Source organism: Athene cunicularia (assembly GCF_003259725.1).
Source record: "Athene cunicularia isolate RWA chromosome Z unlocalized genomic scaffold, athCun1 chrZ_part1, whole genome shotgun sequence".
Lineage (NCBI taxonomy): Eukaryota > Metazoa > Chordata > Aves > Strigiformes > Strigidae > Athene > Athene cunicularia.
Genome location: NW_020799142.1, coordinates 11,432,330 through 11,458,470, shown reverse-complemented (window position 1 = coordinate 11,458,470; position 26,141 = coordinate 11,432,330). Strand labels below are relative to the sequence as shown.

General features: G+C 36.7%; 1 protein-coding gene across 1 annotated transcript in view; it reads right to left on the bottom strand.

Moving 5' to 3' along the window:
* Positions 1 to 26,141, bottom strand: part of JMY (junction mediating and regulatory protein, p53 cofactor) — a gene marked incomplete at its 5' end in the record, with an annotated part of 64,800 nt that extends 38,659 nt beyond the window's left edge. The window contains 2 exons of the mRNA XM_026865778.1: positions 6,306 to 6,479; positions 25,677 to 26,141. Coding sequence (XP_026721579.1) covers positions 6,306 to 6,479; positions 25,677 to 26,141 — 639 coding nt within the window. The remainder of the gene's footprint in view (positions 1 to 6,305; positions 6,480 to 25,676) is intronic.

Sequence of the window (26,141 nt, the reverse complement as noted above, 5' to 3'; positions counted from 1 at the left end):
TATTCTAGAGGATTTATAGTTCAGAACGTAATCAGAGACTAGCATACAACCCTTCTGAAACAGACTTTGAGACTATAAAGACTATCACAGCATAATTCAGCATATTACACCAGTTTCTCAAACAAGAAAGCAATCTTTTCAACCGAGTTTATGACCTTAATTTGAAAATTCAACCACTTTGCATAAACTTAATTACCATTTATTCCCTACTCTACAGGTTTTTCAAAAGCCAAGTTTATTTAACTATGATTTCTGAGGACATGAGGACACATCTTCAACTACAGATACATGAAAAAAAAGAGTTAAGAATTCTTTGAAGTGTTACCATCTCTCCACTGACTGCTACCTTAGGATTTTTTTACCAGATGTTTTTCATAACCTCATTGTTGGCAAGTCCTTAGTCTATACCTACTGGAGGATGTGATTCTTAAAAGTGAGAGGAATGAAATTGAGCTGATTGCCATGCAAGTAATCTATACATTTTAATCCCTTGCTTTAGTGTCCTCCAATGTGCCTTGTGTAGCTGTTTTCATGCTTTTCACTTCAAGACCACCATGCACTAAAAAATATTGTGAGGCTTTAAAAAAAAAATTAAATAAATAGAAAAATATACAGTTCAAAACCTACCTCACTAAGACATCAGGCATTCAAGAGCAAATGATAAAAAGATAAAAACACGTTGTTAGTAATATACAACTCATCCATTTGATGTATGGGAGCAACACTACAAACTAAGAGTATAAAGCACTGACATCCACTCCCTTCCCCAAAACATCTTAAGTTGATTGTGAGACTTTTAAAAAAGTATTATCTCGCTGAATATTTTTTTAAGTAATTATATTTTACTAGCTATTCTCATTACTAAATTTATATTCTCCTTTGAACTTGTTTCATACTTTGTGAAATACTTTTTTAATCAAAAGTTAAAATGTTTAATGCAACAATTTATTTCTAAGTATTTAATTTTAAACGAATCAAATTCAAATTAGTTATAAGGGTCACTACTACAATTCACTACCAAATACTGAACCAACAAATAAAACTGCACACGGTTGAGCCAGAGTTGTATTTTCAACTGTACCTGTATCTGCTTAAAGGAGTTTGAAAGGCAAGCACAACGTAGACTAATAAAGCATTCTACAATTTTAAAAAAATTAATTCAATGAATTAGAAAACCATAAACTGTTCTAATCTATTTCTAGTGCTCAACCTCAATGTTAGTGTATTTAAGTCCTTAAATACTCCTTACATTCAAGTGAATTAACATGTCAGCTAAAATAATGAGTATGTATGCAATGAAGCTAAGAGTGCTTTTAAATATATTTAATATATAACAACATTTTAATGTTCTCACTTCCTGGTGATTGACTGAGAAGTAATGATGACTGTAGTCTCTCACCCATTTCAAGATATTATCAGTTCTCAGTTAAACCAGTCTAACTCAGACCTTCAAGAATGCTTGTGTCACAGTTTTGCTGGCATCTACATGTAGGTTAAGAAACAATTTTTCTTACATTTTATCTTTAGTCTAATACCAAGCACATTAAAAAAGAAAAAAAAGCATGAAAAAAAGAGCCTGCCACTGATTTCACCCGGGGGTTTGATCAAACACAATGCCTAGTCAACATGACTGAAATACTATCTACAATTATAAGACAATAAAAATTCAAAAGTAGCAAGGTAGTTTCTTCCTCTCTCTGAAAACTGGTGAACACAACTGTACATACATAAAAGGCTTAGGGGTTTGTCCATGATGTTTTTCTTCTGAAAGATTTTTTTTTTCTTTTGTAAATAACTACATTTTGTATCCTGTATCAAAGAACACTTCATATCTTAGTCTTAAAGGGCTTAAAGCTTGATCATATTAACCTGTCAGTAAGTTCTATAGTCAAGTATCAAACACTAACTGGTCTCTCCCCTCGATACATCAGAAGACTTCACTATAAATGGAGGATCTGACAAAATTAAGATTTAACAATCTGAAATCAAAAGCACCAGAGCACAGGCAACTATTCTACTTCTTCCAAATTTCACAACTGTTTCACCTTCAGGTTTCCAGCTACTGATGCCTACTACCTCCCACTTTTCTTCCGTGGTAATATGTATTCTTAACATACAAAAAATTCGCTAAATTTTCACAGGAAAAATGACCCATTTTGATAAATGAAAAATTTGTGGGTATGTGAAACATTTTTAGGACCAAAAATATTACAGATTTTTATAGTTCCTCAGAAGTCTGCTTTCTAGCAAAAAGAGTATCTTAAAATCCATTTAGAATTAAAAATTAATGTTAGTTAATCTATAATTATTGTTTGCCCTGTGATTTTACATTCATACTTGTCTTCCAGATTTTTGGAAAAATATATAAATAGCCCAAAACATATAATACAGCATTTGAGTATCAAGCTTCACTTACCTGATACCTACAATATTTCCCAGAGTCTGAAATCAAAAGAAATGGACTAATAACCCAAACAGTGAAACTAACATGATAAAACTCACTGACTGAATGTCTTTTCATATCATTACATCTAAATCAGCAACAGTTCAGAAATAATAAAAGTTAAGTGCCTATACAAACTGAGTACAGCTTTTATGTGTAGATAAATTCCAATACTGTTTTTATTTCCTTTATTTTACCTTCTCCAGCATTCAGTGAGCATAATTATAGTTCTGACTGTTTGGCTGGCTTATAAACACAACTTCACATTTACATTACAAAATATATTCATGCTAGACACACAGAATATGTCTAGTAAGTATATATTATATACTAATCTTGAAATTAGTACAGACTTCTTCAATAACCATTTCCCAATTTGATAATACCATTTATATAATTCAAATTTATTTTTATTTATGTGTCCCCCATAAAGGTCCTGGGGCAAGCAGGATTACTCCTATATCATATATAGAGAGATATATAGATACATACATAGAGATATATAGCTATATGCAAGTTCCAAACACTGCTGTGCTTGCAGTGTCCAATTTTTTCAAGAATGCATGGTATCTGGTAAGCACTCTGCATGCAGAGGGAGGTCCCCATGTATCTGAGCAGTACTTACAAATATTAAAGCTTTACACAAACAAAACTAAGTTTCTGAAACTGGGAGCCCAAAAATGGAGAAACATCACTACTGAATGCATTATTCTAGGGTCAGATAAGTCCATAATTAAGTAGAAATTTGGCCACAAGTCAGTTTTCCAGAGTGACATTTCCTTTCATAACAAGCTGTTCCTTCTATAATCTTTAACCTTTTTAATTGCGTTTTCCAAATTCAGCTATATTTAAGTACTTCATGATACAGCTTTAAACTCTTTACCCATACTAAATGATCCATCCTTCACACTAAATGAAGCAAAATACACCTGAAAAACTAGCCTATAATCAAGTTAAAATATTTTTTTAAAAAAGAAAAATACTTCTATCCCATCTATCAACAACACTAATCTGCATTTTCAAGCTTCTAAATGTTTTCACTTTGCTATGAACTTTAGTTCTGGATTGTTTGTTGTTTGTTTTTTTTTTCCCCCCCAAAGAACGATTTTGCAGAAAAAGTTTTGTGTTTGTTTCTTCCGCCCTCCAGTACACTTGCCTCTTGCTAAAAGTATCAGAGCAACAGCAGAAATTTAACACCCAGTGATACAATTTGTATATCTTGCTCTAAAAGGAAAAGACACAAATCACTCTTCCCAAAGTCTATATGAAAAGCAATTTATCTCCTCCCAAACTCATTCTGAAAACTGACAAAATGAAACTCATTAAAATACTCATTAAAAACCACAAACTCTTAAAACCCAAACTAAAACAACTTCTCCACAAACCAAAAAGATACTTAACAGAGAAAATGCTAAATAATTACAAAAAGCATATACAATCTCAACTAAATACTAGTATTTGTATTCAAGCTTAAATATCCTTATAACTTTTTTTTTTTTTTCATTTTATTAACGCATTCTGCAGGTTCTTCCTTTCTTATCCTGCACTATATACAGGTTTAACCTCAGCTGGCAAATAAGCCCCACACAGCTGCTCGCTTACTCCTCTCTGGGGGGATGGGAGAGAAAATAAGAAGGGTAAAAGTGAGAAAACTTGTAGGTTGAGATAAAGCCATCTTAATAAGTAAAGCAAAAGCCATGCATGCAAGCAAAACAAAACAAGGAATTCATTCACCACTTCCCATCGGCAGGCAGGTGTTCCGGCATCTCCAGGAAAACAGGGCTCCATCATCTTAACGGTTACTTGGGAAGAGGAAATGTCATCACTCTGAACATCCCCCCCTTCCTTTTTCTTCCTCAGCTTTATCTGCTGAGCATGACACCATGTGGTATGGAATATCCCTCAGTCAGTGTCCCCTCCCAACTTCTGGTGCACCCTCAACCTAGTCACTGGTGGGGTGGGTTGAGATGCAGAAAAGGCTTTGCTTCTGCATAAGCACTGCCCAGCAATAACTGAAACATTCCTGTATTATCAACACTGTTTTCAGCACTAATCAAAAAACACAGTAACATGCTAGCTACTATGAAGAAAATTAATCCTATCCCAGCCAAAACCAGCACACCCTACATCCAAACTTTTGTCCTTGTCATTGTCACTCTTTATATGTGAACACTATTATGTATTCACAGCTCCCATTTCACTGAGGTAGTAAGCACCTGAAATACTTGTTATGAAAACAGAGAAAATCTCAGCCATAAGGATTTATTGAAACCTAAGGATCTTTGTTCCATTATTAATCCTGCCAGAAAAACATATACAAGTTAACACAAACCATTTCAAACACAAGTTCTATTTATGAAGCAATTCTACTCTAGCTACCCAGAGTAATACATAGTCATCATAGATCCAAGTACTGCTTTCTCAGTGAAATGAAAACAAGAGATGGCATCTTCACTACCACATAATACAGATGACGTTTTATAACTCAAAAATTGCCAAGTCAGGAAGAGAACCTAATGTACATTAGATGCAACTGTGTATGACTGAAATAATCAAGCACAAGAACATGTCTCTGAAATTTACCAAGGTTATTCTTTCGGGAAAAACAGAAAAGGAGGTATATTCAAGAGGTCATAGAGGTTTAAAACAACAAAAAAACCAAACCACATATCTCCTATTCAATATATTTGCCTTTTCTTGTTTGACAAAATCACAAAATCATCTTTTCTTCTGCTAAAAATTCAAATAAAATAGGAACTATTTCATGACGCTTTGAAGAAGGTTTTCTAATAAATGTTATGTTTATAATCTTCAACCATAATACATCTGAAAAAAATACCCCAATTCTCTATGCAACAACATTTTATCACTTGGGGGTTAAAAAGTACTTTTAGTTCAAATATCACCACATTATTTTATCAAATTAGTTTCAGGTTGATGAACTTTCTGAAAAATTACTTTAGGGGCACAAAAGTAGTTCAAAATAAAACTAGTTTTGGAATCGTAAAATCCTCTTGTCTCCCTCCTTCATTCTATACTCAAAATCAGAGAAAAACACTACATTCTTAAATTGAAATCAGTAAAAACAATGTTGGCTAATTGAACAAGGTGCCAAACTGGGATAAATTGACATTTCCAATACAGATTAAATAAAACAAACCCATTTTAACTTCTATGTTACAATACCTATATTAGAAGAATCAGAAGGCTATAGCCTTAATAATCTGCACAGGAATTAATGATTGTATCAAAAGTACTTCTGAGATGCAATAAAGATTACATTTTTTATTTTTGATTTAGTATTTAAAATTAAATTATTTTTAAATAAAACAAATATACACATTATAAGACAGTTTTACCAAAATTTAGGAAAATATACTGTTAAAGTGTCACAATAAATTATATACTTCTAATATGCTTCAATGTTTAAGTGATTCATAACATTTGATGAAAAGCTACCCACTTCTCATGGTTTACCAGATTATCTCAGAAAACTAAGATGAAAAATAACCTCCTGTGTAATCTTAAAAGTATTATCAGTAGTATAGATACCATACATATATCTCTGTTTTATATATTAGTTGGTATTCCCAGTAATCACAAAATTGTAAGTTTGACTTACTAAATTCAGCAATGAATTTGAACAGTCACACACAGTAGGATAAACAGGTGATGGTTAGCTACACATGTCAGAGATGTTCTGAGTCTTCAAAAGCACTCTTCTGAGTGTAGAAACCAGAAAAATAGGGTCAACATCTAGTGGAGAAACCACCACTGCATATACTGCATAATACAAGTAGTAAACAGTAACTAAGAAGCATGACTTCCCCATTAATAGAAAGTACAGTTACCTTTACCATACCTTTATCTGCTGTCTTCTAAGCATCGCAAGTTCCCTCATATCTCGGAATGGCTGTAGTAAGTACTGGTAGAGCTCTGTAGTAGCTTCTGCAAGACTACTGTAGGCTTCATCTTCCATTTGATACAGTTCAAGCAGCTCTACCATGCTTTCAGTGTTCTTATGTTTTTCCAGAAGCTGTAGAAGAAGTAGAATTTTAGTGAATGTATTCAAACATTCCTGATAAAAGTGACAGTCATTTTAAAAATACTTTTCAGCCCATCCTCTTGTGTTATCTTCCCTCTGCCACAAAATCATCTCAACTAATCCAACGACAACAACAAAAAAATCTTAAACCCCATCTAAATCTTGACTTTAGCCAATGAAGTATGAGCATGTCTCTGACAACTTTAACTCAAAATGTGCAAGCACTCTCATTGATTTTTTTCTTTCCAAAAATCTATGGAAGGCAATGAACATGAGCACAAAGACAGCATAAAAATCAACCTAGTACAACAACCTATAATGTAGTAACAGACATGCTACTCCGCACATTTCCTACTTTCAGGTGTCAGGGGCTGGGGTGGAGCAGCAGAAGGAGTGATAGAAAAGAAAACAAAAGATAACAAGTCACATTTTGATCCTTCTAGGTTTTTTGGTGTTTGGGTTTGGGGTTTTTTTGGCATGTCTGTACTTCAAACCCACATAGCCCCATGTAACAGTGCAGCTCCAGACACAGATAACAATCTATATGAAACAAAACAGTGATGTGCCTTTCTGATAATTTTGCCTCCCAGTTTGTGATTTTAGCCTAAATAGTTTATGCATGAAAGTCAAATGCACAAATGTTCCATTAGATTTTTTAAGAAAAGATATCTAAGTATTATAAGCTTTAAAAAAAATACTTGAGTAAAATAATTTGGTTTAATTCATATAAGAAAACACAACATCATCCATTCCTTCTTTTAGTTCTTACGAAGCCAAAAATTTATCTATTTCTAACAATTTGCTACAATGTACGTTTTTAATTTATACACTTGGTTTGCATCTATTTTGGGCATTTGCCTGGGCAGACCTCACATGGTACTGGAAAGCTTTTACCATTTCTAAAAGAATATTCAAATGTTCAACAAAAACTAATCTCATACAGACATGTGGAGTACTTGATGTGTTTAGAGACAAGGTTATCTGCAATTAATTCTCCTCTCATACAAATTTCAAATTCAAAGTCACTTGTCCTTTATACTATTATCTCAAAAGCATATATTCACAGTCAAAGTTTAAATAAAGTTTACAGGGATTAGGAATGCTATGGAATAAGCACATTGTATCTTCTATCCGTTCATTCAAATTGGATGCCAAGCCTACATGAAATATTCTCAGTATACTCAACTGCATCAAGTATTGTAACTGGAAGACAAAATAGAGGGAACTGCAGATTAGAAATTGAAGTCAACAGTCCTTTGGTGTCTGGTTCATTTATATCCTCTTGATGACCATACTGTCTACTATGCTGTTTCAGTCACCTGACAAGAAAAATTTTCTCTTAATAATGCGAAGTTTCTGAAGCTTCTGTGAAGATCCCCATGTAAATGTGAAGCTTCTGAAGATCCCCATAACCCCACCACAGCTTCCTTTAAAGTACTAAAGATTGGCCAAGATTAGAGAGAGAATGCAGGGCAGAATGCAGAGAGGCTCACAGTAGCTTTATTTACATGTTCAGCATTAAAAAAATGGTCAGATGACAAGTCATAAACAGCTTTCCCTCAGCAAGGCTTAGCAGAGATACAAGGACTGGGAGAGATGGTGTAGCAGATGTAACATTCTTCAGCAACAAGAGGCAATCTGTTACATTACCTAAACTACTTCACCTAGGAAATTGTTCCTATTGCAAGGTCCTTTGCTATGCCCTGCTACTCTCTTCCAGCCACACATAATATTCTGTGTCATTTGAGTTCTCACTGAAAGTACTGGGTAGTGGTTTGCAGCTTGCAGTCTGCAAAACTGACATTTTATGAACTTCCAGGGTTAAACAGACATAATAAACTGCATTAATAGGGACAGAAGTCATCCCAGATGCTCTTGGGTTTCAGCCCTAACTCCCTACAGATTTCATGTATTATTCCAGCCCACTCGCTGTTTTAACCATCTAGTCTATAAAGCCACCTTCTTCCTCAGCTCCTCTTTTTTCTAGTGCCTAAAAAGAGAGTTTCCATACTAAGCCTTCTCCTACTTCTCTCTCATACTATCAGAAAACCCTCTTGCAATACCCAAATTGTAATTATCCTTCTGTCAAGGTACTGAAAAAACAAACCTTTCTTCTCAAGCAACCCATTGTAAGAAGGATCTCTATTATTAGCAGCAGCTCTACAGCACACTGTAATATTAATTTCTCTTTAGTTCTGAGACTATTAGTATTTTCTCATTAAATAAATGTACACCTTTGTTTCATCATGAAACACTACTATTCTACTAGAATACAAATTCTAAAGGGCAACAAAAAATTACAAAAATCAGAGAATATTTATTACCTTTCAACAGAGAATGTTAAGTAATCTCACGCCAAGAACAGAACAATACAATGCAGGGTTTTTTTTTCCTTTACAGATGATTCTTAAGGCCTATTTAATAGTCCTCATACTCTGGAAGACAGTCATTTAAACTACAGTTGCCATAATAAAACATGAAAAATTATTTGGAAACTAGAGAGTACCACCTTATTCTGTTTGGTGCAAAGGCCAAAGAATTACTGAATAGGAATATTCTTCAAAACAAGTTGGAATGCAACCAACCTGCAAACACTGGTTACATACAGCCTCATTACATCCTACCATTAACGTGTTCTTCTACAGGGTCATTCAGACAGTGTTTTGGTGAAAAACATCTGAATATTAACCTTTTCTACAAAGGTTGCAAACCAATGCAAAAGAACATTTAAATTATTTTGTCCTGTCAGCTCAACACCATAAAATGGCTGCCTCAGATTTCACTTAGGTTAAAAGTTACATGACAAAGAAGAAACTAAAAGAAGTGTGAAAAAAATACAGTTTTGAAAAGAAAAACACAGAGAAATTATGACATGCATTTGAAATTATAGTTATGATAAGTGCCCAGGTGGCAAGGAAGGCAAATAGCATCCTGGCTTCTATCAGAAACAGTATGGCCACCTCCCTGTATTCAGCACTGGTGAGGCCACACCTTGAATACTGTTTTGCTCCCCGCCCCCCCGAAAGGCATTGAGATGCTGGAGGGTATCCAAAGAGGAGCAACAAAGCTGGTGAGGATTCTAGAGAACAAGTCCTATGAGGAGCAGCTGAGAGACCTAGGGTTGTTTAGTCTGGAGAAAAGGAGGCTCAGGGGAGACCTTATTGCTCTCTACAACTACCTGAAAGGTACGTGAAAGGAGGTTGTATTGAGGTGGGTGTCAGTCTCTTTACCCAAGTAATAAGTGATAGGATAAGAGGATAACACCTTCAAGTTGCACCAGGGGATGTTCAGTTTGGATATTAGGAAAGATTTCTTCACCAAAAGGGTTGTCAAGCATTGGAACGGGCTGACCAGGAATGCGGTTAAGTCATCATGCCTGGAGGTGTTTAAATGATGTGTAAATACGGTGCTTAGGGACATGGTTTTCTGGTGAACTTGATGATCTTAAGGGTCTTTTCCAACCTAAACGATTCTGTGATTCTTTGTACACAGTTTAAAATAATACAGAAAGGTCAGACTATTCTCTCAGCTTTTTGGAACTGATCGCTTTTTTGAACCTTTTTTTTGAACCAATCATCAAGTCTTCACCAATACAGTGTGGTATGAATAGAAGACTGATAGCTTTGATTCTACTTCTAGACAGAGCCTTTTAAGCCTGATAAAGAGTCCAGGCTGATTCATTGCCACCAATCCTAAAGGGAGGGGGGCATTGACACGGAAGACAGATAGTGCTAAACTGGCTGTACAGAGGACCTCTCCCACTTTGCTCTATAAAGCAGTCCAGTGGAAGCTCTCCTGTCCTGGATCAAAATCAGCTAAAGCACTTTTTTAGCTGGCTGTCATCCAGACAGTATTCAGACTATCAGATAACAATAACACTGGGTCTAGCACAGAATCCTCTGAATTAATAATGTCATAAAGTAAACCAGGCACTCCACAAGTTTAACTGTGTATGTTCCTACTTCCACACAAGCAATGCCTATACAATATGCTATTAGAAACACTAAAATTCAGCTAAAACCTTTTAGTAAGATGGAGACACTGGTTAAACTGGCCAAATGCCTAAACCAACCTGGTACCTTAAAACCATGCAGTTTTCAAGCTGTTAGCATAAAATAAATGAAAAAATTTTGTGGCACATTTTATGCATCACTCATGATTAATACTCAGCACAGATACTAACTTCAACAGTCTCGGTATGAATTTTTGACTTTCACAATTTTTTAATTATACTATTTAAAGAAGTGGGTGGAGGAGGGTAGAGTAACATCCTGTACAGGCCTGACTAGTGCTATACCCATTGAATACTGGATTTATTTTAAGAATCATGTTTCACAGATGTTACATTGTTCACAACTAAATGAATCCATACATTTCAGGCAACTATTATGCAGATAGACTCTAACTAGCAGGAAACACATTTTTTTCCATTTAACAGCACTTATATTTGAACTGTTTAACAAAGATTGTTTCTTTCTTCAGTATTTTGTAAAAAAATATTTTGTCCATAAAGCTTTAAAAATGTTACAGCAGATAGTATAATTATGTGTAGGTTGACCTCAGTTGGGAGTGCAATCCAAAGCTTGATTTAATCACTGAAGAGTCAAGTCTTACATTTCCCTTGCTATTACTCCCCAAACTTTCGCTGTTATTTCTATTTTGTGTGTTTTACAGAAACATTGCAATGCAACACATTTTTAGTGAAGACAGGCCATAAAGATATTTTTCAGTCTCTTCCTAAGCTTCTTTGTATTTTTGAAACAGTAGTAATTACAGAATACTCTATTTTCCTATGGATTTAGATTTTCTGAAGCCTGACAGTATTCTTGCCATTTGCAAGAAGAATTCTAAAGATTTTTAACTGAAGGAACATATTTAATAGCACAGGTAAAACTAAGGATTGCTGTTTTCAGAGAAGTACGGTACTACAGATAGTTTTTAGATACTCCATCCTTTCCATTGAACAGCATTGCCAAGAGTAAAATACCAAAACACTTCCACCGATACATTTGCAACAGTTTGAAATGAGCTCCAGACAATGAGTTCCAAAGAAGCTCCATAGCACATAAAATTTGTACATGCAAATTCTTAGCAACTGAACTTATTTCTTATACCAGAATGTGCTTAAAGTTGTTCCTATTCTCTCTCTTTTTAAGCTATCCTTAAACAGACCAAAAAAAAAAAAAAAAAATCTTGCTAAAAGCTAACACACTCCTACATCTTGGTAATGACCAGGAGTCTCAACTACATGAAATCTGCGCTAAACGCAGACTGCTTTTGTCTCTCTTACACACTTGGTCCTGTATTTAATTGTTACCTGTTCTGCTTAAAGCATCAAGCCTTGCCAGGACATTCAGCTTTCTGTTTGCATGATTGCATTGCCATCAACAATCCTTACTTTGGTAGTACACAAAGACCATTTGCATTATTGTAGCAGGTGAATGCCCCAGCAAGGGACCAAAGCCTGACTCTCCAATACAGATCTAAACTGTATTTTACTCTTGGCATTCAAGTCATCTAAGAGAATACAAAAGAAGGATACAGAGTTGGGATAGCATAATCAAATAAGGTAACGTTGCCCAGCATGAGATGCTGGAACTAACACTACATCTGTCTAACTTCTTAAGATTAAAGATTCAAACAAGTGAATTCCACATTGAACTTATTTGAAAAAACACACAGTTTACAATTGGTACATAAAGCAATCAACCACCTACTGAGTGGACAAAAGGTGTTTTAAAGATTTGTTCTTATTTCTTATCATCCTACTCCGATTTGACTGACAATAAATTAAATTTATTTCTCCAAGTCAAATTTGTTTTGCCTGTGATGGCAATTGCTGAGTGATCCCCCTGTCCTTATCTCAACCCACAAGCCTTTCACCCTATTTTCTCACCCTGTCCAGTTGAGGAGGGGAAGTGATAGAGTGACTTGGTGGGCACCTGGTGGCCAAGGTCAACCCACTACAAGAGAGCACACCAGAAGACTAAAACCAGCACACTGCAAATTGCCTGGCCTCTTAATTTGTATCACTTACCTTCATTTATACTTAGGTTAACAGCTCCTAGGACAGTTACAATTACTTTTGTCAAGTTCATTTACACTGCCTACCAAAATGCACCTTGCTTCAATATCCTACCTATAATACAAGTCCTTAGAAAAGGAAAAAAACTGAACTGGCTAAGAAAATTTGAAGTAGCATTTTAATGTAGCTAAATAAGCCAAAATATTATTTCCATGTATGCATCATTACTGAACAATGCAACTCATCTCCTCCTACCCAAAATTCTAAATAGAAATCTCAGCAAAACTGTATGTATATATATAACACCGGAATATCACAAGGCTCAGTCTTAAAGCTGCCAACTCTGACAACAATGTATGGCACACCAGATCTCTTCTGAAAGATCAAGAGGGAGATGACAACAATTAAAAACTATACATCTCCTTTTCTGTAAACAAGACAAACGTGTAACATCACAGTAAAGTTGCTTTTAAGATGGTACTTGTCTGATCACCTTACCTTACTGTGCGATGTGGATGTGGCATTCCTGAGTTAAGACTATCATGCCAAATGAGTGCCTATAAAAACCACGTATTTGTTAGTATTTAGTATATTGCTTAGAATAGCATAGCCACAAATAAGCTACAGAAACCATAGCAAACAAGGGCTAATTGCATAGAGTGCTTATTGTACAGGAGTGCTAGGCTTTTTTTCTGCTGTTTGTAACACAGAAACAAGCATTTACATTGTAATGTACTTTGAGGAATAAAATAGGTCAGTATAAAGTATTTCAAAGTTATTATGGCACTCTACAACTCCCTCCCCTTGGAAAGGGGCAAAAACTAAACGATAAAGTCACTAATGATTCACTATCAGTTGGAACACAGTAACTCTGATCAAAAAGACTTCTAGGCAACACCTCACCCTGAAGGCTTGGCAAAGAGCTTATTTTTACACATGTCCTAATGAGTACTAAGTAATTTTTTTTCTGCAGGAGTTTGATCAAAAAAAACCCCAAACCCAGAGATTAAGAACATAAATTACGTAAGTGTTCATGCTGTGCCATAAAAAACTGTGCCATTAAAAAAACCCAACTTTTGGTCCACAGATTCTCCTCTTCTGTGTTTCTGGACTATACTATTAGTCAGGAAAACATATTCAAGAGCCTCAAAACTGAAAAGTGTCTAAATGAATTAATATTTGCATACAATGAATATATTTACTTAGCAGGCACTGCAATGTTACTCTTAAAATCCTTCTTTGTGTAAAGCTTCAACATCAGGACACAGGCCTAGCCAAATACCCACTCCACTAAAGAGTGAACATTCTTTTATGAAAAAGGAAAGGGAACATTTGGTGGGAAGAAAAAAAGAAGCATAATCAATTAAACTCTGAAGTCAGCTCATGGGAATCACATCATCAGCACTGAATAAATACTCTTACCAGTTGAAGTGCTAAGGCTTGGACAACAGGTCCAAGCCAGAGTTGACCTATAGATCAATCCTGTATATTTTATAACTGAAAACCATTGTGCTAGTAGGTATTGCACTAAGTTATAACAACCCACCTATGCTGATGTAAAAAGTGCTAAAGCTTTGAAATGCTGAAGCCGGAACAACAGGCCCCAAGCCGAAGCTGCTAACTTAGTCTGTAATCATTAACAAAGTGTGTAAGCTCGCTAGTGAAAGATGCAGCTTAGACAAAATATCATCAGTAGTGAGAATGACATGCTAAGAGAATGTATTCAACTTGCCTTGTTTAGCCTTGTTCAAGGCTGAGAACCCACATATTTGGCTTTGTCAGAAACTCCCTTGGTCTCCTACCCTGAGCCCTGGCCAGGCTTTGGGTGGAATCCAACAGGAGTATGAAACCAGAAATTTTCTGCTCAAAACAAAGGTGCCAGCTCTTCTGGCTTGTCGATCTCTGGTATATAAGGCTGGACCCGCTCACAGGGACTTTGGAAGCTTCACCTATGGGTGGACACACCGCGTAGGATTTCCCACCGGCTGGGACAGGCTCTCCAAACTCTCCCTGTAGCCGTGGCTCCCCTGCGACTGTGGGTCTGCATGATGGCAACGGATGCATGTGGTGATGGATTTTTCTTAAGCACTATTCTCTCTCTCAGGTGGTAATGCTTTGATACATTACCCTGTATTTTCCTGTTTGTTGCTTTAGGTGAATTATTCTGCTTTTTCTTACTGCATGTTTTACTCTGTTACATTATTTGGCTATCACTAGTAAAATACGCCTACTCTTTTCACTCTGGTGTCTGAGTTTAACTGGTATCCTTACTCAGCAAAACACCAGTTTACAATGCATTTGGCATGGTAGCAGATATTCTCAAATGTCTGATAAATCTAATGTTAGACATTAAAAATCTAAAAAGTATTGTGACAATACCAGATTCAAAGCACTGGTACATGTAATTTACTTTTAAAGCTCAGCTGAGCTAATGGCTTGTTCATAACAAAAGGTGATCCCAATTCCCATTTCCTCTTCCTTCTCTTTTTCCAGCTCCACCCCACTCCCTTGTTCCTTCTGCTTTCAGGTGCCCTCTTCTTCCACTGCACTGGCTTTGGTATTTCTTAGATTCTTCAACAAATTAACTGAGCATCCAGCAGGAAGCTATTTCTATAGTTTCTCTTGGATTCCTTTACTGAGGTTTACTAATTTTAACCAGCACACCGCAAGGACAGAGAAGCATAACAGGAAGGAACACAAAGCTGAAGGGGGGAAGACAGAAGGCGACAAGATCCCCCCCCTTTCAGGTCTTGCAAGCTGATGATGCAGTTCAGCTCCCTTCAACAACATGGCTGATGAACCATCTTTAAACCTTGGATGACAGCTGATAGGTAACTCAAACAGCCCTCTGATTTCTCAAGGCTGATTTAGTTCAACACTATTTCAATATCTACATCACCTTATACAATGGTGAAATCACTGAAAGGCGGGTCTGAGAAGGAAACAGCATTTTGCATGACTAAATGCAATTTTTAAAGTTTCTAAGCTAAAATAATGGATTTTTTTATTTAAAAGTTGACTACATCATTCAAAAAAGCCCAATAGAAAGAACACATTTACAGCCCCCTGTTGGAGAACGGCTTGCAGAGAGCAAGGCCATAGCTCCCTGCAGGAGCTGGTCGGCCATAGCTCCCTGCAGAAGTCGGTCCCAGCCACCTGAGGTAAAAAAAGGAAAGAACCCAGGGTACAGTTATGTAAACAAGGATGGAGATCCAGGGCTCAGTTGTGCTAGCGAGGATTGTTGTGAGAACACAGAGATAAGTTGGGGCGCACTACGACCTTGGGGGGTGAAGGGAAGCAGCCCTGGGAGAGAAGCAGGTTTACAGCTAGGAAGATGTTTATGCATACCAGAAATGCCACAAGGGGCTGGTGTATTATAATGTGATCTTTTGAATGTACCCAATGGTTGAGACATTATAATGTAGTTTCTCGAATGTATCCAATAGAGTTGCAAGTAGTGTATTGTAGACTGCTTATATAAGGTGTGATTTCTTTCAATAAAGTTGAAGCTCGCTCTATCATTCACATTGAATCGGCTGCTTGCTTCCTCCGTCCGCCACAGCCCCCTATTACTAACAACAGACGAAACAAGATATCACGTAACTGCTGAGTCCCGTATCTCACACACTGGTTTTCCTCTTACTCTAACAGCAAATGTCATGTAATAACAAGCTACTAAACCTCTTTCATAACAGCTCAACATTTCAGATGAAAGCAATTTATATTAATATCAGGTGAACACAGACTTGTATTTTGTGGTGTTCCCTGTTTGGTTTTGTTTTGTTCCTGTTTTCATGGAGAAATTAAAGGGAAAGCATGCACAGTCTAAGTGTTATGGAGAAATAAAATGATGCATGATAAGATCACATGATAAAACAGCGTTGAAATAATACATACCATTTACCTATTAATTCAACTTTTCCACAATAGCTCCAATATTGCAAGTAGTTTGGGATTTTTTTAAACTCCTCCCACATATGTTTTTGCTGAATTATACCACTCTGAACTGACAAAATGGTACAACTTAGAATTCTGACAAATGATGATTATAAACAAATATTACATTACTGAAGGCTGAAAAATTTGGGCTCTGAAGCCACAGATGTAAAGCACACAATGTTATTTAAAGTTTGGGTTGAGGGCTTTTTAAGCAAAAAAGCCCTAATATCAAAATTAGTTCTATTTTAAGTATCGGATTCAACCAGAAAAGCCAAAGAGGTTTCTTCTAACTTAATAATCTATGATTCTAAGTTACTGAAAAATCTTTTACAATACTCTCTCCCTAAGGTAGCTCAGAACAAGTCATGACGCAACACTTATACGCAAAGTTATGTTACTACTAATTTTAGATGACCCACATAAATTGTCTGCAAGTCATCACAAACAAATGCTAACCAATTATTTAAACATTCTTCAAATGAAAAAAAACCCCATCCAGTTCCTTCACATCAGTATCACAATGTTTTTTTCCAAAAGAAGGTCATATAAACATTTGTCTACAAATGAACTTTGTAAAGTACTGTAACAGTAGATAATGGAAGTTTTTGTTTCTTTTATGCACTTAAGCAAGCACAGGTAGTGAATTTACTTTCAGAAAAAAGGTTGCTGAATAACTGCAAGTGTTTTTTAACACCTTTCCAGGAGCAATTTATTGACAAAAAAAAAAAGTCCACTAAGCATTCAAATTTTTCTGAATGAATAATGTTTGTCTGGCCCATACGTAACAAAAAAAAAATTCCATAAATTTGAGAACTTCTATTACATAAATACCACAAATATAAATAAAAGGATAGAAAGGAAACCCAGAGACAGGGTTTTACCAGTGTAAGGTTTTTAACTGAAAACCACCTCTGCCAAAACATTTGAAATTGGTGGGCAGAGTCATAGGCAGGTACATCACCAGTGTTCTATCTACATCTACTCTGAACAGCTCTAAATGATGATTTTCAAAAACTAGCTTGCCAAGGAAGCTGTCTTCACATCAAAACAACTTTCTGCCTATAAGAGTTACTCCAAAAGAAAAATCCAAACTGCACAAATGAGTCTCTAATAAGAGATTACTAATAATAATGGACACAGTTGACAAGCAAGAGCCGGTGAACAAGGAGATATTTGTGGAAACTTTTTGAATTAACGTCCACCACCCTGTGTTAAAATTCTTCATTAAGTTTTCAGACAAACTAATAATGGTTTTGGTTCACATGTCAGGCCCAAATTCTTCAGAAAACTGGGCAAGTTTCAACAACAAATTAAAACAAAACCACATTTCCCTTGTTAATTTATAGAACTTATGACTGGAAGATACTATGAAATCATCCAATCTTCTGCCCAAATTTGGACTATTTATTTTTATAATCCCGTTTCAAGTTATGCAAGATCTTCAACAATTATTCTTAAAGACTAACCTATATTCTAGCAATTATCACCAACAGGTTTCTCAGGAGATCATACTATTACTTCCTATAAGGAAACAACAATTCTTTCCTCATCATTCTTAAAACATCCCTGTATACTTGCTATTAAACATCACTGCACTTAGAGCAGGGATTTTCAGTGAACTACCTCAAATCTTTGTTCTGAATGGTTACGGTGATGTTAGTACTATGCAAGACATATGAGGAGTTCAAATAAATGGTTCCAATATGCATTAAATTTGGCTCCTTTCCTTAAAAACTCTGAATAGATCAGTATACATTACATGGTTAAACCATGCTGTCAGCCTCAGACACATCTTCCCTACAGCACTATCACGCTGAATACCAGTAGCAGGAAAAAACTTTTGGATGCTCAATTTTTAACTCAGTAAAATGCTGACATCAGCAGAATATCTCATTTACAAGCTTTTGCTACATAGCAAATAAACAATAACTTATCATTATTCTAAAAATATTTCACAATTGATTTTAACTAGGGTTTTTTTTTGTTTGAAAAGAGAGAAGAAACAATGTAACTGTTGCATGTTACATAAACTTGAAAGGCTTGAGAGGTGGGCCCACACAATCCTCATGAAGTTCAACAAAGCCAAGTGCAAGGTCCTGCATGTGGATCAGGGCAAACCCTGGTACCAATACAGGCTGGGCAATGAATGTATTGAGAGCAGCCCTGTGGAGAAGGACTTGGGGGTATCAGTGGATATAAAACTGACTATGAGCCAACAATGTGTGCTCACAGTCTAGAAAGCCAATTGCATCCTTGGCTGCACCAAGAGAAAGGTAGCCAGTAAGTCAAGGGAGGTGATTCTGCCCCTCTACTCTGCTCTCATGAGAGCCAACCTGGAGGACTCTGTTCAGCTCTGAAGCCTCCAACATAAGAAGGACATGGACCTGCCAAGCAGGTCCAGAGGAGGCCATGAAGATGATCAGGGAGCTGGAGCACCTCCCTTACGAAGACAGGCTGAGAGAGTTGGGGTTGTTCAGCTTAGAAGAAAGAAGGCTCTGGGGAGATCTTACAGTGGCCTTCCGGTACTGAAGGGGGGCCTACAGGAAGGATGGGGAGGAACTCTTTACCAGGGAGTACAGTGATAGGACAAAGAGGAACAGTTTTAAACTGACAGACTTAGATTAGGTATTAGGAATAAATTCTTTCCTGTGAGGGTGGTGAGACCCTGGAAGAGGTTGCCCAGAGAGGCTGTGGCTGCCCCCTCCCTGGCAGTGTTCAAGGCCAGGTTGGATGGGGCTTTGAGTGACCTGATCTAGTGGAAGGGTTGGAACTAGATGATCTTTAAAAGGCCCCTTCCAACCCAAACAATTCTGTGATTCTATGACATTACTGACAACTCCCAAGTAACTCCAGTTGCTCAAAATCACAAAACAGGTTCTAGGTGCAGGTTCCTCTACAGAGTTCAATACATGTTCATTTGTTTCTCTTGCTTTTGTATGATATTTAAAAAATACAGTGTGGCATTACAGAATCACCCAGGGTAAAAGTATCACCAAATGCTAGTAGTTGATTCCTCTCTGGAGAAAATAAAGGAAGAAGAGGTTTAAGGGTCAACCACTGAAGGAACAGGTTCAACATCCCACCTCATTCTACTGCCTACTCTACTGACAGAAGATAGCAGTCTTCAGATACAGATACACAACACCCCTGCATTAGTCAATATGAATCTTAAGAATATCATCATTATTCTTCCCTCTTCACCTGTCCTATCTTCTTTGCTACCATATTCCTTAGGGCTAAGTTTTCATCTCTTGAAAAGGTAAAAAAGTTTTGCTAGATTTATCTTTAGTTGGACTAAGTCCTCACTTCAACTGACATTTTCTCCACTAAGCAATAACCTGGTAGTCTGTAATGATATGTTTCTACTAATATTAAAAAAGGAATGTTAAAAGCAGCTCCTCAGAGAAAAAAAAAAAAAAAAAAAGTATGTGCAGCATTACTGAAAGTCTCTGTTTTTCAGTACCTTCTTCAGCTCTGCAATAGCAATATTTACATATATAAAGAACATAAACCTTACTGATCCTCTGTAAGCAGTGTCTTATCATATTATAGAAAGAAATGTAAAAAGATGAAGTGATTAGAATGGATGTACCTGGGTAATACTATGTCAGCCAGAAATGCAGAGGAAAAAAATTGTTACTGGATTAAGAAAGCAGTTTTAAAAGGCACTGATTTGAAGGTAGAACATTTAAATGAAGAGAAAGAAAATGATGCTGGAAAATCTGAGAAAAAATATGCAAGAAAACAAAGCTAAGCATGAAGAAAAAACAACCCAACACCATTTCTAAAATCTAAGAAATTAAGTGAGCTGTGAGACCCAAGGAGCACAGTGGGTTACAGAATGTTTATTATATAGTTTGGTTTACACCTTTTCAATATATGCTGGCATATGAAAATGCTGCAACTGCATATTAGCTAAAACAGAGAGCAAAGTCTACCTCTGCATCTAGGGAAATGAAATAACTCAAATTTTGAAGGGGAGTATCAAATAAAACAATCAGCAGAACAGTCCCACACTACAAGACATAAATGGATCCCCAATCCCAGTTTAAGCAGTTAGGCAGAGTATATATATTGCATTTTATTTCCTTTTTTTCCTCCCAGATACTTAGATAAACACATGAACTATGAGACTGGCTAGCTTCTGTATTCAGTTTCTAAAAATTATGTCTAAGCTTACTATCTAAGGGTCACACATGGAGAATAAGAGTACATTCTGTAGAATACAGTGATACTGTTCATTAAGACTTAAATTCTGTCAAGGAAGAACTCATTTTTGAAACAGATGTCATTTTCTTTGTATACAAATATAACTTGTCCATGTTTTAAAGAAACACATTATTTTAACCATTCTACTGCTTTCAAATACAGCTCTAGTACTCATGACTTCATCTAGCTCTTGTCAAACTGAAGACATTAATAAAGCAATACATAAAGTCTATACATATACACCATAAATACACTGCAGAAGGGGGGAGGGGGAGGAGAAACAAATTACTTCAAATCTGAAACAAGTATCAAGAGATCTCAAAAAAGGGCTGACAAAAACAAACAAAAAAATTTCATTAACCTGTAATCACAAGCCTATAAATCTCTGAAACAATCTGCTGCTACCTCTAAAACAGAAATAAAAAGGAAGGGCAGCAGAAAAAATTAAACTCTTACTCAAGATGATATCAAACAGAAGAAGGATAAAAGATAAAATATTTCAAATTAAAAGGTAAATAGTTGTTTTTCTTAGGACTTAGAATGTTTTAATATAGAGACTAAAGAGAGAACCAAATACTATGGTAATGTGGTCTAATGTCCTTTAAATACCGGATTCCTACAACTAATTTTAAAGGACATATTTTAAAATGGTATGTCCTCACATCTTAGATTTTCAGCAACTGCGATTCCACCATATGATTAAGCTGTGCCATATTTAATTATCCATGCTGCTATAAGGGTCCAAGAATCTCAAGTGCTATAGCCCTCTCTACCTTACTACCACATCTTCCACTAATACCACATCATCAGCATTTAACTTTAAACATGGATTTACCTATACAGAACACAATTCAGAAACTCAATGAAACACTGAAAACAAAATATTCATGTGATTTAAGATTTTTATTATTGCAGCAAAGGGACAGGGGGAACTACTCCACATCACAGTGTGTATCACAGTGCCCTTACTATTGAGTTTGATGCTTGCAGAATGAGTCAGGTGTGAACTTCCAATGCCTAAAATGACAAGCCTTTACTTTACAAAAAAAATATTTTTTTAAAAATTTTGATTTTTTTAAATTTAAATTTCCTTATTTATTTTTCCTTAGCCTTTCTAGCCCCTTCAAAACAAAATTAAGTTAACCAACATAAGATAAAAATTTTCAGGGCTATCCTCATGCTTAGTAAAATATCCCACTAGACAGGGGAAGGAGATTTAAAATAGCAGTAAATCCTCACTCGCAAGGCAGTCTTAAGTTAGCCACGGAAAATAAGATGTTCTTAGAATTTCTCCAGAATTCAATCATGCACTAAAAAGTGTTTCTGAACTGTCCTATTAAAGCAACTCAACCCACAGAGAACAGAGGTGCAAAACTGTCTTAAACAGTCTGCCTGCAGACATTAGCATTCATAGGGTTTACAGAGCAACAAGAAACCAAAAGCATTTTATAACTAGCATTCAATATCCTACAGACCATTGTCCACCAAATTTTAGACTGCCATGGCAATTAAGAGCTATAAGGAACAGAGAGATTCAGAGGTGTCATTAATTCAAAGATGCTGAAGTAGGCATGTAATATAAAGATAGGCTTCCCAAACTCACAGCCCACTATGCAAGAGCAAGTAAAAGGATAAGCCTACAATGAAATATGTTTGTTGGCATGGTTAAATCACCAAACCCTCTTAACCAGAGTTTAGACTAACACTTCTCTATTCAGGAAAACAGTGACTACACGCAACCTTTTGCCAAAACAGCACTGGACAAAGAGCTACGACATAATCTTTGATATTACTATACTCACAAGAATTTACAAGCATGTACACTTATCCTAGAAAAACTCCCCTGTTATAGAAGGAACATAGGCAGCAAACTGGCAGGAGCAGGAGTACAGAGACAAACTTTATCTGCCTTCTAGATGAAAAAGTTCAAGATTTAGAAATACTGGCCAAGAAGCTGGAATCCCAAGTAAGGATTCAATGGCATCCTCTCTGTTGAAATAATAACATCTTTTTATCTGGTTATTAACTGATTCTGTATCATGTCCCCATTTGGGAGCTTAGACCTGTAGCTGAGTACCCAAGGAATTTTTTAGACAGGCATAAACATACTGAACAAGGGCCCTAAACAAGTATTTATTAGTTCTCAAAAATGAGGTAGAACAAAATTTGCTCCTTTAGATACAAGTTTTTACTTTAACATAAATTAAATTCCTAAACTATTCCAGAATAGTTTTATTTGAAAAAAATAGATGTGCAAAAAATTATACAGAAGAAAATAATTCCAGATCTCACAGTTCCTCTACAGCTACTTTTCTTCCTCATCTTGGATCTGTTTCTACTTGCAACACCTTTCTGACTTATTAAAAGGTTGATAACTGAGACAAACATCTATTAGAAAATATAACAATTATTAACTGCTGTGAAAATAAACGGGCTTGTGTGTAACTATGGAAAGCAACAGATGGCCAAACAGGGGATGCTGAAACAATGTACATGAGAGGTTTTGTTGCTCACTTTGCTTCTCCACCCCAAAGAATACAATCAGCAGAAACTGCAAGCATTTCTCAAGTAGTACTCTAACTGCACAGAGGAATCTGTCCTGGAGAAAAGTCATATATGAAATAATTATAAATGGCAGAGGCATATTTTAAGATGTTAAGCCAAGGTCTTGGATTTGTAAATATTTATTTTGCACAATTTTACATTAATAAAGACCCTCTGCATTCATTATTCTCCTATATGTTTTGGTTACCAGTGCTGCTCAATCACTGCCCCTTTACCCCAAAAGTTCTTGTTAAAGTGTTTAAAAATGCAGGAATCCAACACTCCTGCAAACAGCTAACAGGCAGACTTCAAGCATAGATAGAAAAGTAAATTTAAGTGAGAGATGAAAAATGGATTCAGTGGGTTTTCTTTAAAGTACAAAAAACCTTTTACTTCATAAATACCTAACACTACCCATCATCCATTGCTTCATTTGCTTAGAATTGCAATGACAAATAGTATCAGTATTTGCTTAAAAGAAAGACATTTCCTGTGGCCAAAGTAAACCACTAAAAGGTAAGGAAAAGAAAAACCTGAGAGCCAAGAGGGAAAGAGCAGGTCATTCTATTGGTTTCTTTTCTTAAACACAAACTACCTTTAATTAAAGAAGGATCAATTTACACAACCGACAGACAGAAGTACAGTTGTACTGACTTTAGGTACACTACTGGATTGGTTACCATGGGAAAGGAAGGTTGAACTGTAGCCAAACACAAACATCGGGTCTGCAATTTTGTCTGCACCATGTCCTGAACATTAACAGGGAGTAAGATATTGTAGTTTTAGAGAGCTTGACAGATAAAGCTTGCATTGCTTCCTGATAACTGATCTCTTTTTTTGCCAACAGTACCAGCACGAACACAACAGAAGTTGAGATTCTCCAAGAATCTTGCTCAGTAATTCTTAATTAGTGTTTCATCAAAAACCATCATGTGCTTTGAGTCAGGTACCTAGTTCCCAAACTCCACGTTTAACAGGAACTTCTCTTGCCCTGCTCAGGTCTTTATAAAAACTGCTGAGCTGAAGGCTAAGTCAAGCTAAGCACGCACTCTCAAGCAGTCATGTAGTCAAACAAAGAAGCGAAGGACAGTATGTTTTTATATTCTCTGGACTAAAACTACTGCAGAGGACTATTAGACTAATTACCAGTTGTATATCAAAATTAGCAAGGATTAATCCAGTCCTTTAAACAGCCATAAAAAAAAAAGAAAAATCACAATTATATACCTTAAAATAACCATTTTTAAATAAACTTTTACTTGACAATGCTACACTTGGATGCTCTTAGCATGATCTCATGATTGAAAAGTCAATTTTCTCAAACTCTGTAACTCCAGTACCTAAGGAAAAACTCAGCCTGTATCCTACAATGACTCAAAACTATCTGCCATCAAAACAGACAGCAAGCAGACACGCTCATACTCCATCAAAGGAAAAACGTTCATCACCATGCATTTTTGAACACACAACACTGGTAGGATATACACCGGCAGCCAAAGCAGCCGAACTTGACCTATAAGCGTACAACAGAATTTAGATGGCATTTGCAAAAACAAACAACTCCATATCCTCATTCATACACACAGTCACAACTAGACAGACCCTGGTACATTCTGGTCAGAGGTGACTGAAACATAAAAACAAGTGTAAAACTCTCCTTTTACACTGGGGAAATCCGGGTCCTCATATACTTCAGTCCACCAGGATGTCAAAAAAATTCTCACACACCGATGCTACAAGTTAATTAGCAGAACCTCTTCAACTACTTTCGTTTAAACAGTATATGGTACGAGAAAGAGAGTGTGTCCTGAAGCATCCAGGTCTTGCCAGACATTAGCAATGTCAGCGCAGTAAATACTTGCTAGGACCTGACAGCTTGGTTTTGAAAACACCAACTCTTAACAACTTACCAGCTGAACAAAAGCTGTAGTTACTCTAATTACACTAGAAAACATCATCTCACTTGAATACCAGATTCAGCGCCCAGAGCTTTTAGGAGCCTAGAATTTTTTGGTCTCAAGTGCCTAAACTGTACTGTCAAAATAAACACCATGTTATTGCTCCCGTTAAACAGAAAAATTCAGATGCCAACACGTCCTGCTGCAAAGCAATGCAAAAACAAAAATCTGTGAGACCTTGCCAAATCCATCAGATACTTGTTCACAAACATCCACATCTAATTGCACATAATAAAGTACCGAGTACTCAGACAACAAGGGAAATCTACACCTTCTTAAATCCTGGCCCCAGATACCTTAGAAAGGTTAAGCCTCATTTTCTACTTGAGATTCGCAAAGCTTTTTTGTTCGTTTTTTTAAACTAGACAGTTTTCTTGTGCTTTTTTTTTGCCCCATGGTTCGATGATTTCCGCAGTAGAGGGGAGCAGCTCGAGAGAAAAACTAAAAAGATGTGACAGTGTAAAGAAAAGGTAACGCTAAAATGGAGTTATCTGGACCATACTGTAGCCTCACCTCCTGGATTCGCCTGCGGGCCCGCTGCAGCACCTCCTCGTACCCCTTCTGTCGCAGCTCACTCAGGCTCTCGTAATACTCTTCGGGGTCGTCAGTCTCGGTAAAGAGTACTTGCGAAAGGATCTTCCAGCCGCAGGTATCCAAGCTGTGGACCAAGTAAACTTGCAGTCTGGAGCAGAGAGAGTCCATCTCCTGCTCGGATAGCTCCGGGGCTCCGAAGAGCACCGTCCACATGCCCGACGGCTCCTCGGGGAAGGCAGGCAGGTAGGGCTCCAGCTCCGAGTTCACCGAGCACAGCTGCTGGTGCACGGCCCGCAAGTCTTGGAAGGAGAAGAGGCCGGCCCAGCTGCACTCCTCCCCCGCGGGCTCCGCGTCGGGAGCGGCCGGCTCGGCTGCCGGCAGCGGCGAGGGCGGCAGAGACAGTGCGGCAGCCGCCTCCTCCTTCCTCAGATCCAGCACTTCGAT